General features: G+C 43.3%; 1 protein-coding gene across 3 annotated transcripts in view; it reads left to right on the top strand.

Moving 5' to 3' along the window:
* The window catches only part of KCNIP1 (potassium voltage-gated channel interacting protein 1), a 229,454-nt gene that overhangs the window by 203,607 nt on the left and 9,574 nt on the right, over positions 1-16,273 (top strand). For 2 of the 3 annotated variants that reach the window (XM_058545770.1, XM_058545775.1), the window contains exons 2-5: positions 12,270-12,394; positions 13,204-13,273; positions 14,723-14,793; positions 15,551-15,658. In XM_058545770.1, coding sequence (XP_058401753.1) covers positions 12,270-12,394; positions 13,204-13,273; positions 14,723-14,793; positions 15,551-15,658 — 374 coding nt within the window. The remainder of the gene's footprint in view (positions 1-12,269; positions 12,395-13,203; positions 13,274-14,722; positions 14,794-15,550; positions 15,659-16,273) is intronic. The other variant, XM_058545781.1, reaches the window with a different exon arrangement.

Here is a 16,273-nt window from a genome sequence, read left to right on the forward strand (position 1 = left end):
CTGATTGCTCCCGGGCTCTGTGACGGGATGTGAGATGCGCTGACATTTATAGAAATCAATACATTAATAAATCAAGAAGTTCATAATGTCTGATTTGCTTCTAAATGAGACAGAACTATTATCACCATAAAGTTGCACATAAAATATGCCCAATTGTGATGTACTGTATAGTCTAATCAAAGGCATTTGAGTGAATAACCTTTCCCCAAAAGAAGGAAACAATCAAAGCTGAATAACCTCATTAATAATTCAAGGTATGTCTGTCAAGGCTTCATTTATTAAGTGCACAGTTAAGAGGCTTCTGAGCTGAGTCCTGGAGATGACACCTTGCCATCTTCTCCCTGCCTCTGGGCAGGCAGACATCCATTCTCAGATGAACTGGCTGCAGTCTTTGCATCTGGCAGTTCACATTCCAGTGGAGGGTAATGTCCAATTCCCTTCTCCAGCTAAGAAATGGACCAAAACAATATACACTGTTGACTGTCTGGATTATTAAGGGCAGAGGACATGGAGCCATGTAATAACTCTCGGGGAGAAGAGGCAGGAAATTTTCTCAATGACTGTTAGTTATTATGTCTACTTACTGACGCTCCCGGTTCTATTTCTGGTGTCCACCTCCCGCAGATACTGTGCCCTGTGCCGTGGCAATCTGCAGACCGAGGTGCTCGATGCTCTTTTATCCAGGGTTTTGTGTTTGTTTATGTCCGTTGCAGTTAACGTAGAGTGATAATATTCACTTTAGCCAGTTAATGTCCAATCTGAACTGGCAATTAAGCACCTCTCTGACAAAGTAATCACAGAACAAGAAAATCTTCCCATATCGAAGAGAAGCATGCTGAATTAACTAGATCCGTCAGAAAAAGCATAATCGTGACTAGAAAGTGTCTAACAGACATGGTTATTGAATTCTACTGTTGAGAATGACCCTTAAAATCACAGTCAGGATACACTATAAGTTGGGAATTGTGTCTTGAGCACCTACTGTGTGCATACAGCACTTTACATATCTTCTCTCCTTTAGATTCACAGCTACAAGTTGGGTATGATTATAGCACAAATTAGTCTAATAACCACATACCTCCTAGGGACAGTGAGATGATTAGATCAATTCTAAAACTATTACCATGCTCTCTGAGCTCACCAAGCCAGGCATTTAATATGAGGATTTGTTAATACTGAATTCCAGCAAAAGCTTGCTTGGCCAATCTCCGTTATTTCCCAGCTTGTGACTGTTCTATACGATGTACAGAAGTTTATTTTCACACTAACAACAAAGAAAGGGTTTATTTGGTTGGATTACAGGGGCTAAACCTACTTTACAAATTTGGTTTTCAGGACTTTAGCACACTAATGTGAGATAAAGTATGCTAAAATAGCAGCAGTGATGTGATGGAACCAGGTCACACTGGTGGATTGTAAGCTTCGCTTCCTAAATCCATATTCAGTGACTTCACATTGACAGCCTGAACCAGGCCATGGTGGGAATATTTACACCAGGGAAATTGGAAAATGGTATCAATCAGGCTTTTCTCCCCTCCCCAAGAGCCAGTTGTTAAACATTTACCAGCCCACCAAAGCAAGCCGTCACTTAGCAAGTTGCTAAGTTATCTGGATAGCAGTGAACTACTCTTCAAAAAGCAGACTGAAAGACAGGCTTTTCACACCTTAGCCTGACCTTGATCCAATGATTTTCCATGGATGAGAAAATTCTGTGCCAACCTGAGATAAGTCCTAGTCACGGGGCAATTTTACTTTTCCCTGGAGTAATTCCTTCAACCTTGCACCTTCATTTTTCCGTCTTAAACCTAAAAGCCCCCTTTCTCCCTGGACGCTACTTTTCTGTCCTGCTTCTCATTTGCAGTGAATCATCATCTTAGCTTCTCAGTCAAGTGGAGTAATAACATCCCACCCATGTCATCCTCTTATTTCCTGCAGAAATATTCTAGACCCACTTATCTTGGGCAATGTGCCCTCTGTCCCCAACACAGGGCAGCCGCCGCTCATTAACTGGCTATCTCCAGGTGCTGGAACTTCAGGGCAGTGTCCAGCTGAGACCAAAGGAGACATGGTGGGAGGTTGTCCCACTGCTCCCCGAATGCCAGCTGGTGGCAGGGTTTGGGCCTCTTCTGATTGCCCCCCAGCACTGTGGAGACTGCTGGAGCTGCCTAAGTAAACCATCAAGAGTTTCATCCCGGGCACTTTTTCCAGACAAAGAGGTCCACTTAAAGCGTATCTAGAGACTTCTGCCTGTGGGAGGGGTGCTCCAGTGCACCTGACATTTCTGCTTTGAAGCCTGGTCAGGGGCTTAGCTGGACTAAAATGTTGCTTTGAGGGTGAGGGGACAGAAGGGTCCCTAATGTATGTGGCCTCGTTCCTTGTCCTGAAACACCCTGTAGGGCTCCTTTTTTCTGCTGACTGAGAGCTAGATGACTCACTTCTGCCCCAGGAATTTCTTTGTTTTTTCAGTATTGGTGAAAAATGTGTGAATGTCACACTGGCACACAACCAACAGAATTGTCACTTATGTCACAATCTGTGTAGTGACTTTGTGGGCTTTTAATAATTGTGTTACATTTCTGACAGTTAATTTCTATCACCACAACCCTCCCAAGCAGTTGCGAGGTGCACTCACACCCCAGCCAGTGTGCTGATGTGAAGGCTGCGCTCGAAAACACCCTCACTTTGGAAGAAAGATCAGAGAACTGAAATACACTATCTATGGAAGAATTTCTAAATCATTTGATCTGGAAACTCTCATCTAATGGAAGTAGCAGTACTGAAAGATTTTTTTTTGTAGGACTCTGTTTTTTCAGAACATTTTCAGGACTGCGGTGTAAATGAATGAGAAATGTATAAATTCAATCTTGCTTAAAAGGGGCAGGAGGGTTTCAAGATTAAGAGAACAAATGCTTGGAGCAAAACATGATTTGAGTTTTATTGAACCAAGAAGACTGAAAAAATGTCTGGAACACTCAGAAAATCTTTATCAAGCCTCAGCTAGCACTCCTGGGACTCATTGTTAAGTTTATAAAAATTCAGAGCTGGTGAGTTGTGTGTGTCTGAGTGAGTTTATGACTTGCCTCCAGGCCTGAGCTGTAAGAATCCCAGCCTCCAGGATTACCCTTCAGAACCAAATGGAACTTGTTTCCTGCTTTGCTCTGTGCAGGCACCAACAAGGGTCTTCACCCCTGATTATATTGGGTAAGTTGTCAATCAGAAAGATGGTGCTAAACTCATCCAGAATAAACCAACCGACCGTGTTTAGGGGAGAGAAGAGATTATATTTCCAATGCCTGCATGCCATCACTAATATAGTCTCTAACATAACCAACATAGCTTAGGCAGCATTGAAAATGAACCATTGCAAACACTAGAAATATGATTTCAGGAGGAAGCACAGCACTCAATTTTATGCACACTGTCATGTAAATTATTTGCAGTTCCAGTATGTCATGCTCTTTTAAATTTCCGTCTGGATATAGTTTTAACAGCATCCGACAAGTTTTGATACGTCATATTGTCATTATCATTTAGTTCAAAATACATTCTAATTTCCATGAGATTCTTCTCTGACATGTGGGTTACTTAAGAATTAGAACCGTGTTGCTTGATTTCCAAACATTTGGAGATTTCCTTATTTTCTGTTTGCTCTTGATTTCTTGCTTACGTTCACTCAGGACAGAAAACATTCTGAATCATTTCAGTTCTTTGAACTTTGTTGAGATTGGCTTTACAATCCAGGAAATGGTTAATTTTGGTAAAAGTTCTACGTGACTTGAAAAGACTGTGTAGTCTATGGTTGTTGGGTAGAGAGCTCTAGTGTGTCAGCGAGGCCAAGTTTGTTAATTGCATTGCTCCTATCTTCTCTACCTTTATTGATTTTTTGTTTTATCAGTTTCTGAGAGAGGTGTTTTTAAATCTCCAATTATGACTGTGAATTTGCTATTTCTCCTTTCAGTTCTGTCAGCCTTCGCTTTGTATGTATTTCGAAACTGTATTATTAGCACATACTAATTTAGAATTGTTCTATCTTCCTAGTAGATGGCCTCTTTCATTACAAAAACTCCCTCTTTCTAGCCAAGCTTCTTGCCTTAGAGTTGACTTCATCTGATCTGAAAATAGCTATGCCAGCTTTTCTTGATTTGGGTTTGGCTGCTGTCTCCTCTTCCAGCCTTTAACTTTTACCTCTGCTGGGTCCTTACGCTTGCAAGCAGCATTTAGTTAGGGTTTGGTTTTTATCTGAAATTGCTCTCTTGTATTAAAGATTTTCTATTTGTCTTTGTATTTCAGTAGTTTTACTAGGATGTTTCTACATGTGGTTTTCTTTGTGTTTATCTGCTTGGGGTTTGTAGTACTTCTTGAATCTGTGACTTGATATCTGTGGCTTGATATATTTCATCTATTTTCTTAAATTAGCATTTGTTATCTCTTCAAATATTGCATTGGTATCATTCTTTATCTCCTCCCTTTTGGAGACTCCAGTTACACATATGTGAGAACTTTTCATCATGTCCAATATGTCTCTTATGCTCTTGTCTGTATTTTCCATTTTTTTCTCTCTCTGTGCATCAGTCTGTATCTTTTTCTATTGACCTATCTACCAAATCATTAATTCTCTCTTCATCTGTGGCTAACCTGCTGTTAAACTGATCTATTTGGTTGTTAATTTTCGATAATATATTTTTCAATTCTAGAATTTTTCATTTACTTTTTGTATATATTCTAGTTCTCTGGTGGAATTCTCCATCTTTTTATCTATTTTCTTGAGCATATTTCACCATTATTTTAAAGCCCATGCTTGATAAGTCCAATATCTAGCTCACCTATAGATCTATTACTATATCACCATATTCTGTCTTTTTCTCTTGGTCTGTCTCTCGACATGACTGGCAAATTTTCCATGAGTGTGGACCTTAGGATAAAAAATTTGTAAACGATCTGGCAGAGCCTTCAGCTCCTGGAAGTTAATAGAGTAGAGGCAGATAAACTTAATCCAAATAGGGACTGAGCTGTTTCGAGGCTGAATTTCAGTCTTGGTACAGACTGATCTAGTTCTAATTTGCCCTCGCTCCTAGAATGTAGCCTGAGTGTTTCCCGGAAACCCTCCTCCTAGGAGTTCCCTGAAGGCCAGCAGTTACCCCCCAACACTGTGAGCCTTCTGGAAGCTCTGACTAGCTCTGCAACCTTCTGGCTATGGCTTTTGCTTAGTTTCTCTTGACCTCTGTCACTTAGGAATTATCAAAAGCCTGGAGAGAATGAGCAGCTCAGCTATCAAGCTCATTTCTCTGTGCTCCCTTTCTCTGTGGCCCCTCCAGTCTTGGCCCCTCAAGTCCTGAATGTCTTAGTAGAGCTGATCCCATGTTTGTCTTCCCAGATTGCTGAAAGCTCTGTTCACGTCCTTTGCTCTCAGCAGACCCTTTCTGCTTGGTTTGTCAGTCTCATTACCCAGGCCACTTATAACTCAGCATACACTTGGAGTTGAAAAGCAGCATTGACTGTCAGGCTCACCTTAATGAGTTTTTCTTCCCTCCAGAATCATGGCTTCTAAAGTGCGGGCTACCTTGGTAGCTTTCCAATGCCTTCAAACAGATGCAATTTTTTTCTTAATCCTCCTTTTCTAGTTGTTCTCAGTGAGATGTCAGCTCTGCTACAAGAAAGCTCACCATTCCCAGGTCTTTCAGGTTCTGTGTTTTTGCATATGCTGTTCCCTTGTCCCCTCTTCCTTCAAGACTCAAATAAATGATCACCTCCCCTTGAAGCCGTCCCTGCCACCCCTTCCCCTTCCCTGTCATCGAGGTGGCATTAGTTACGAGCTTCTTCCTCTTGGCTCCCAGTGTCTTAGCCATGTCCACCTTGCTTGGAATGATTTGTCATTGAAGAGTTCCAGACTAGCAATCCACAGCATCCTACAAACAGGAATATCATGGGTGGCCCATGCTGTATGTTTTAAATGTTAAACTCATTGATAATAGCTAAGAATCAGGACACAAACAATCTCTAATTGTAGCATCTCTTGAAAAATCTAAAGATCTGGATTCATTGGGCCTAAATTCTACATGACAACAACTGGGTGTGTAATAGCTGTTTCCCTTTCATGGGGCAATGACTCTCCAGTTCTCAGTCCCCACCCCTCTCTATAGTTGAACGCCCATCACCTGACTCATCTAAATTACCTACCAACTACTATTGGCATGTGAGTTTGTAATCCTGGTCCATGTGTGTGTCTCCCCACCAGTCTGAGAACTCCATATGAACAGACATAATGTCTTTTCCTCCCTCTCCCAATATGTATCACATTCCTGGCATGCCAGAGAATATCAATCCATATTTTTAGATGTATCTCTATGAAAATGCTACCTAAGCATTTTTTACGGCAGTGAAACTATTCTGCAGGATACTGTAATGGTGAATACATGACATTATACATTTGTCAAAACCCATAGAACTGTACCACACAAAAAGTGAACTTTAAACTATTGACTTTAGTTAAAAATAATATATCGGTCTTGGTTCATCAATTGTAACAGTTATACCACATCAAAGCAAGATATTAATAATAGGGGAAACTGTGAGGGTGGGGTGTATGGGAACTCTCTGTATTTTCTGTGCAATTTTTCTGTAAACCTAAAACTGCTCTAAAAATAAAGTCTATTAGAAAAAGTAAATAGATACAAATGCTACTTAATCAGAGTGATAAAAGAGGGCAACTAAATTCAGCAAAATAAGTTTCTCCATGGGATTCAGGTCAGGTAATAAGAGCAAGAACACTTACCAATGGACACCCACCTACACCACCACTTGTAGGAGCAGCAGGAAAACAAGCCCCTCCTCTCTGGGGTTGGGGGTGGGAGTAACCAAAACACACGTAGAGTGGTGGCTGGGCTGCCTGACACACTCCTGGTCAGGGGACTGGGAAGACAGGAGGACATTCAAATAATAGCCTCAGAGGAAGACCAGGCTGACTCCCAAATAGACCCAAAAGGCCAGCAGGAGAGCAGCAAATAGAAACCCTGTTTCCTGCTCTCTGGGACCTGTATCCCCCCAGCTCCACCATGCCGTGGAGGATTTTCCAGGTCTGGTGTTTTGTCTTATGTCTTATATTTAGCATATCAGAGGACTTCGCCTGCATCCACTCTGCCCGTGTCCTAATGTGCTAATTAGTGTTTTCAACAGCCGTTTTCCTTTTCTGCGTCTGTGTTACTTCTTAAGCTTGAGAAGGGAAGAGAGAAGCAAAGACGTGTAGATTGTAAGCTCCAGGAGAGCAGGAAATGGAGTTGTTTCATTCACAGATATATGTATGGCAGACATTTCATTGATAGTGGTTGAATGAGCAAATAAAGAATCCTACAAGATGTGCAGCTTCAAATCACAAAGTAGCAGAGAGGGGCGAGGGGACCTCCGTTATGGAGGGTATCTTATAAGCCACCCTTCCACCAAACCTGCGGGTGTTTCCAAGGCCCATCCACATCCCTGCATCCTCTGCCGCACGCCATCCCATCTCTCTTCAGACTGCCTGGCTGCATGGCTGTGGGCGTGCTCAATGAGCCCCCTGCTGGGAGCCGTGGGCACTGCGTGGTGACCCACTGCTCTTGCCTGTTCTGACCTGGGAAAGAGACAGAAAGAAGGTCAGCCCCAGCTCTGCTATGAGACCTCTTCGCATATCTCAAGCTGGATGGTGACCTGGACACCCTCAGAGTGGAAACTCCATGGAAAATAAAAGTGTGTTTTGCTTTTTTGATGAATGGATTTGGTAAAATGTCTTCTTACTTTTTCCTAGACATCGCCTGGTGGTATTACCAGTATCAGAGAGGTAAAAATGTTTAAAATAACTTGACTGCTTTGGTCACATTACTTTCAAAGGAAGAATTTCTTAATCAAGTATATATTTTATAATTAGTCTTCTCACTCCCCAACTTTCTGTGTCCCTTATTAGCAAACCTCACCTATACAGAAACAGTTGGAAACATTCTTTTAGAGACAAGTTGCTTCCCAGAAGAAAATGGTATGTTTTCCTCTCATGGGCAACAAGACACATGGAAAAGCTCAGAGCCAATTTGTGGCGCAAGTGTAGTAACTGCTTAGAACAAATGACCTAAATTTCTATGTTCTCCTTTTCCCTGTGGTCTTGACCTCCTAATCTAATCAACATTTTCTGAGGCAGTTTTTCTTATTACTTTATCTCTTTTTATTTTATTATATTTATTTCATATGATGAGCTTCAAGTCTTTTGTGAAACAAAGTGGAATGTGTTTAAATAAGCAAATAGTGGGAGAGAGAGGGTGGTAGACTGGGTGGTGTGAGGTAGGAGGAAGGCAAGTGAGAGGTTAGCAGCATAGCTCAGGAACCAAAAGCTCAAATGCCTACGGGGCCAGGCAGGGAGCATGAATGAATTAAGGGAGCCAGAGGAGAGTGAAGGGAGCTCTAAAGGCTTTGGCTGCCCGGAGGGAACAGCCACTGCATAGCTCTAGTAGATTGTTGCCTTGTGAAAGTTTGAGACCAAAGTTGTCAGGTAATCCCATTTTCCAAGAGAGGATCCAAACTTGTACATGAATCCTTCATCTTTAAATATTGGCAATTAATTCCCCAAGAAAAGGAAAACACATTTTATAGGCCAGACAAGGCCCATCTTTGGGCTGTGTTCATGCCAAGGGCCACCATTTTGTAACCTCAAAACTAGATGGGTCAGTATAAAGTCCAACTCAGAATCCCCATGATGGAGAAGCTATTCTCCAGTCCAGGGAGAAGGAGATGGTCGTGGTCATGGCCTTTTGTCATGGTCATGGTCATGGACCTAACAGAGGAGACACCTCACTAGAGAGAAGACCAAAGGCTTGGGTCTTCCTACTATTCGTATCTAAGGGTCTAACATGTACACAGACACAGAGCTTGTTAGGAGCAGAACTACTGCAAGGCTAGTTACAAACCAATGTGCAATTTGTGCTCAAGGGAAGCAGAAACCATTGTAGGGGCATGTGGAAGCCAGATCTATAAAAGAGGCCCTGGACTGGCTGGATTCCAGGTCCAGTTCTGTCACCAACTGGCTATACGACCTAGGACTCAGGCAAAGCCAGTGAGTGGCAGAGTTTGGTAGCGATCTCCTGTGCTAGAAGCCCTTAACATGGGCTCCACGTGTTTAAGAAATACAGGAACTCACTGAAATAACAGGTAAAATGCCATGGTTAGGTGCATTTTCCTTTTCTGAGGGTCTAAAGCTTTCATCCCACACTCAGAAGAGTCTGTGACCCCAAAACATTAAGGACCACTTAATCTGGATCATCTTCTCCAACCTCTCCTTCAGCTTGAGAATTTCCTGTGTAGCATCCTCAACAGTTGGTTATTTTATCTCGCTTTAACTACTTCCCAGTAATAGATAGTCCATTTCTTTTGAAAGTACTTACAGTTAGAAAACCCCTTTATCTATTAGGACAGCCATCTTCCTACTATTCAGATGGAGAGAATAATAGTCCCCCACTTCCAACAACCTGCAACGTTGTAGCGGGACCAAAATGAAGACATTTTACAGATTAAAAGTGCTTTACAGACAGAAGTATCTAATTTATTCCTGTTATAAAGCTATCATCATAGTATTGAATCGCTGGGTTAACTTTGATCTCTGTCATCCAAACTCAATCTGACTTAGCAACTGGCTCATTATTATTTTTAATAACAAAAATAATAATAACAACAACATTTGGCCTTTGAGACTCTTAACAAACCTCAAAAGAAACTGTCAAGGAGGCTCCCCACCTGTTAATTCTGTTTCCTCTTTCTGCAGCCAGGCAGCTGGCCCAGCCTCCTTCCTTTACTGAGACCTCCTGTATAGCGCCCAGGGACTCAATCTGCACATTTTTAAAAAGGAATAGATTAAAAATGAGAATACAGAGCATCCCACATTAGTGAGAGAAAGTATTATTTCACGAAATATTTGCTTATCTGTATGTGTATACTGGATTGCGATGTCAATTGTAGTTCTTACTGTGAAACACAGTAAAAAAAAAAAAAATTCGAGAACCACTGGCTTAAGCCCCTACCCCTCGCATGCAGGCTACTTCCCAGCATCCTGAGCCCCAGAGACATGAATTTCCTACCGTAACAGTTGTTACCACAGCCTAACAATTAGAGGAGGATGAAAAAGCAAAACAAAACAAAATCTCAGCAGTCGATATCCAAATATTCAGATATTACAAATTCTGTTTGATATGGAAATTGATCCTGCCGCCCAGACAGCAAAAAACTCATTTATTAATAAAGTTCAGTTCTACCTTAATGAAGTGGGTTTGATATTTGATATTTCAATAATTACTTAGTGCATTTATAATAAAGGAGATGGTAAGCAAGAGCTGTTTCTGAATCAGAAAGATTCTCTCAAACTTCTGCAAGGAGATTTCCCTGAGCTTGTGAGGAATTCAGTCATTGGAGGATTCATAGAAATAAGACAATACTGCAAAAAAATCTTTTAAACTTCTAGATAAGATAAACTTGGAAAGGCATACCAGACACCTTCAAAAATACATCATTTCTTCCAAAAATACATTTCCATCTTTCTTATTTACATGTTAATATAGCTTTCACCTCTTTCCACAGTGTTAAATATGTATGCATTTTTTAAAATAAAATTGCAATTTAATCTAGTGCTAGGAAATTTAAACCAACTATTTGATTTCTATTTTTAAATGAGTTAAAAAGATCTGTGAGTATTCTGAATTAGACTTATGTGGGGGGTTTTGTTTGTTTGAGAATCGGTCCTTTGATTTATATAGAAACACTGCAGTGTTTAGGTAATTGCTACTTAACTTATTAGCTACAAACATAACAATAATTAAAGGCTCTGTAAGAATTATAAGGAAATTGGCCACTTGCTGCGATGTTGTATAAACAGAGTATCTTATTTATATTGAACAATCTGCCTTCCTCCCAGCAGGATAAGGTGATACATATTGCCTGCACATGAGAAAGATGACAATTGGGAATTGTTACCAAGTTCTTCTGCCTCTCGTGTGGAAACTTACCCAAACATCCAGTACCTTAGGGAAGACGTACAAAATAAACTCACTTTGATGGATTCCTTTTGTATTAAGATCAAAGTCTCGAAAGGAAAAGTGACAATTGCAGAGAGAATCTGGTGTGAAGAGACTGACACTGACTAGAGAAATGCACACAGTGTGATGGTCCTGCTCGCCCTGTTCTCTCAGACAGAGACTCAGCCTCTCCTCACCCTCCGTCGTCATGGGGTGTGTGTACATTCCCAGCAGCCTGCCCATCTCATCACTATTCTCACCAGCCCAGATTAACAGTCATTCAATATATGGATTTGGTAATGTCTGCATGACAAGAATGGGCAGAGAAGGTTAGACGGCAATTGATTCCTGATTGGAGTAAATTTATAGAAAGCATTCTGGCAGGGCCCAGAGGAAAATACTCACTTACCCTTCTGTGATGGTAAAACGTTGCAAGTTCCACTTATTTGCATTTTGTGATCATTCAATAGGAGACAGGCAGATTTCTCGCTTTAATTGACTGACACTTTCTAGATAACTAGTGCAAAATTATAGTGCTTTGTAGTACACATAGGAGGAATAGTTAAACTACTACATAAGACAAGAGTTTTTAGAGCCCTTCAAATGCTTCAGAAGCTTTCACTTATATAAAGTAGTTCCCATTTAAGTCATTTTCCTATTATTTAGGGATACCTAGTAGATACTACAGAACAATACTGTAAAATACATTCATATTTTTAAATTAAAATTTAACATGCTATAATTTGAACTCTTTGCTAAATGATGCTAACCTTCCTCTAATAGTCCCAAATGGTGAGAGTTAACTCTTTTTTTAAATAGATTTCTTTCCCTTTGCTATTTGGAGGATGTTAATCATTCCGCTCACTAACCTATGTCTCTAGAATATTCAGGCAGTTTAGTGGGCAGCAAATTGAATATGCAAAGATGTTATTTTGAAAGCAAGGGAAATGTTTTCATATGGACTTAGTTTTAGCACTTCTGCCCTCATCTCCACTTGGAACAGTTTATCTCCAATGCCGAAACTCCCTCCCTAGGTGGCGTCTGACACACTGGAGTCATGGCTGGACTGATTGTGGGACAGAAAGTGACTGGGCAGGGAGGTGGGGTTCAAGACAGGAAGGTCATCTGCAGTGTGACCCCCAGCCCACAATCCTATGTCCTGGGTCATGACACTCTTCTGACAGCCCAGACTGTGGTCTGACAAGTGACCGCCAAGGTGAGCCACTCCAATGCCATCTCCTCTGGTTCCAGATAAGATTGAAGATGAGTTGGAGATGACCATGGTTTGCCATCGGCCTGAGGGGCTGGAGCAGCTTGAGGCCCAGACCAACTTCACCAAGAGGGAACTTCAAGTCCTTTATCGAGGCTTCAAAAACGTAAGAGCCCCGCGGCCTCCAAAGGCTTAGGCAGGATTTCCCACCTCGGGCTAAGCTCTCCCAAATGCCACGGGGGCCCATCAGGGAGCTTTCCCAGATGTGTAATTGTAAAAAGAAGGCCGAATCTATAAAGAGGGCATGAGAGCAAGACAACTGGGCTAGAAAGAATGACTCCAGGCAAGGATGAGGCAATCTCAGTAGACAGGAAAGGGGCCGACAGACCAGACACTTCACAGGATGACACAACCTTGGAGAATTCACCCTGGCCCAGGTTCTAGTGTTAGCATAACACATTCACACTCTTGATCTTATTGGTGCCCCCCAAATGATGGGACTTAGGTCTGTTAACCGAGCTCACACAGACTGCTATGTAATCCTGAATGCCAATGGATTAATTTACCACATTATTTCATATATTAAACCTCACAGTAGCCTTGCTGAGAAAGTACTGTTAGCCTCATTTTACAGGTAAGGACATTGAGGATCGGAGACTGACTTGCCCAAAGTCACACAGCTTATAAGGGGCTGAGCCAGGGTCCACACCCAAGTCTTTCTAGTCCCAAAGCCCAAGCTCTTTCCACCCCACAATGCCCATCCTCTGATAACATCTCATCATTTTGCAAAGCAGCTTCCGTCCTAAGGTGGGGTTACCTCCGGACCACTCACCTTGGAGACATGGAGGTGCACAGGTGGTGGCCCAGTCCCCGCCCACCAGGGATCACGGGGAACCCTAGACCTCAGGGCTGGGCCTGGTCTACTCTCCTGGGGCAGCCCTCAGAACCTTCCGCTGACTCTCGCCCTCCACGCAGGAGTGCCCCAGCGGCGTGGTCAACGAGGAAACCTTCAAGCAGATCTACGCTCAGTTTTTCCCTCATGGAGGTGAGTCCAACCTTGAGAAAGATCCTGCTCAGCTCCCTCTCTTCCTCCCAGCTTCTTCCAAGTTCGTGCTCCGTTGTTGTCTGCCTCCTCCTGAAGGTCAGGGAGAGTTCAGAGCAGGATTTCTCCCTTATTACAAGATGTGGAATTCGCTTAAGCTTTGGCAGAAAAGAGCTCTGAAAATAGACCCTTGCTAAGAGAGAAGGAGAGATCCAGCCTCACAACAGCTCTAGAAAGCAGATACTCTTATCTCACATGGGGCAGCTAAGTTTCAGAGAGGTTAAGCAATTCACTCAACATCACACAGCCAGCGAGCGGCAGACCAGGATTAGGTCCCGTAAGCATCTGCGGTAAAGCTTCGCCGCGTTAGCTGCGCCGTCGTGCCACACACTCTCCGGGCTTTCCCTCACAACAGCTGAGGCAAGCTGTCGAAAAAGGACTTTAGCAAACACCAGAATTATCAAAATAAACTCATCCAAAAAGATGCAGGGAGCATAAAACTGTGCTCATAAATCCAGGTTAGCAAGTGTCCAGGCCCACAGATCCTCTGTTGCCCTGCCTGACTCCGCGGGAACCCACTCTGGCCCCTTGGCCCTGGGACAGCAGTGGCTCTTCCTGTGGCTTCCATGTGTCACGTGCCACCACACTTCCTGCCCCCAGGAGCTAACTCCTGCGGGACCCCTCCCCTGGGTCCTGACGGAATGGACATGCAAGCGTAGCGAACGCTTCCTGGGCTGTTTCTCACAGGCCTCGTTAGCAGCAGACAGGAGCCTTCCTGTGTGTGGGACCCCGTATAGGGCCGCTACCCAAGCAGGGAGGCAGCTTCGTCGTCGCATGCAAGACCCCGAATCGCTGTTTGTTGAGTTCTCTTGAGCCACTCTTCATTGAGTTTTGACTACGTGGCAGCCTTGATGATGGCTTCAATGATGTGACTATGTGAAAAGTTTAACATACTTTTTCAAAAACTTTTTCAAGAAATAGGTCTTGCTACATCCCATTGTACAGAGATGGGAAAGTGAAGCTCAGAGAGGTTGTGTTAGATGCCTGTAGCCACACAGCTATGTAGTGACAGGGCTGCTATCCAAGCCCAGGTCTGTCTGCTCCCCAGTGAGTGCTCATTCCACGGCACTGCCACTCAGAAGAACATCGTCTCCACACATTTCGTTCACCCACCAAGAATTATACACACAGACAAGCAGGAGAGTTTTTCTCCGGGGATGGATGGATGGCGGGGCAAGGGCCTGCCTGGGCTCTTGCTAGAACTTCCCACCTAAACCCCAGGAGGGCCAGACTGGTCCTGATTCACACCAGCAGCAATTCCCACTCCACAGTTTTCTCCTTTCTGTCCCCCAGCATCACCGTTCTTTCTTACTGTTTTAAGTGACCTCCCTCCCCTCTGTGGGAGGGAGGTCACTCTCTCCCATGACCTGCCTTCCTTTCTCTGCCTTACAGATGCCAGCACATATGCCCATTACCTCTTCCACGCCTTCGACACCACCCAGACAGGCTCCGTGAAGTTCGAGGTATGCTTGTCCCAGGAGTCCCCGGGTCCCCATCACCTCTTCCTCTAAATTGTGGGGTGTTGGGGGAAGGGTTGGATCATCAAATGCTTCTGTCAAGACAAAGAAACCTTTATCCATTTAACAAGCGTTTCCTGAAGACAGAGAGAAGAAGAAGCAAATGCTCCTGCCCTCCAGGAACTCAGGGCCTCAAGGGACTAATGACAAGTTTAACAGCTCACATGCACACCGAGCTTACCTTGTGGCAGGCGCTGTACTTAGTGCTTTGCATGTATTAACTCATTTAATCCTCACAATAACCCTACAAGGTAGGGTTCTATTATTTATTACCAGTTTACAGAAGAGGAAAGTAAGACAAAGAGAGATTGGGTGGTTTTCCCAAGGTGAAAAGGAGGGATTTGAACCCAGGTAGTATGTTTCCAGAGTCCACGTACTTAGCCACTAGATTGCCGCCACTGGTATGATAACTGCAGCCATGGGATAAGGCAATACCAGAGGAGGCTGTGTTTGCCTGTGTCTGGAGGTGTCGGCACACACAGAGCTCGATTCTTCTTCAAGGGGGCTCCTTCCCAAAAATGGGGCAGGGTACAGAATGGAAAGGGGGACTCTCTTCAGTGAGCTTGATCGTATCCTTCAGGGGACTGAGGACATGGGCGATACCATTCTATAAAAGCAGTCATAGAGTCTGACCCAACGTTAGAGCTTCACCCTCCCCGATGGCTTGGTGGTTAATGTAGCTCATGCCTCTTCCACTTCTCAGGACTTTGTAACCGCTCTGTCGATTTTATTGAGAGGAACTGTTCATGAGAAACTAAGGTGGACATTTAATTTGTATGACATCAATAAAGATGGATACATAAACAAAGAGGTAAGTGAGCTGAGGCCAGGGGCACGAGAGAGCTACAATGAAGGCACTTGATTAAACAGAAAACAGCCCCAGTCATAACGATGAAATTGTCTGAATGAGGAGAGTTCTGTTTTGGGGCTAACAGAGCTAGTTTCTGGCAAAATGAAGAAGGTCATGGCCTTTGACTTCCCCCATTGCCCTACCCTGCCCTGTTCCCAGGCATTCAAGAAAGGATTAAGCAGCTTCATTCATTCTCACTGGGTCACATGTATTCAGTGCACATCTCGAAGGAGGTGTAAATGATTTATTTTAGTGTAGAGTTACTCTTCCCAGGGGAACTTGCACTTGAACAGGTTAACAGCCATGAGTTAAAGCTAAAAGTTGAGGGACCAGCCCGGTGGCGTAGTGGTTAAGTTCACACACTCCATTTCGACGGCCTGGGGTTCACAGATTGGGATCCCAGGCGCAGACCTAGGCATCGCTCATCAAGCCATGCTGTGGAGGCATCCTACATAGAAAATAGAGGAAGAGTGGCAACAATGTTAGCCCAGAGCCAATCTTCCTCACCAAAGGAAAAAAAAATTTTCCTGGAGAGAGACTTTACTGCTCCAAGGCAAACAAAAAAAAAAAAGCTAA

This window comes from Diceros bicornis, chromosome 1, assembly GCF_020826845.1.
Source record: "Diceros bicornis minor isolate mBicDic1 chromosome 1, mDicBic1.mat.cur, whole genome shotgun sequence".
NCBI lineage: Eukaryota > Metazoa > Chordata > Mammalia > Perissodactyla > Rhinocerotidae > Diceros > Diceros bicornis.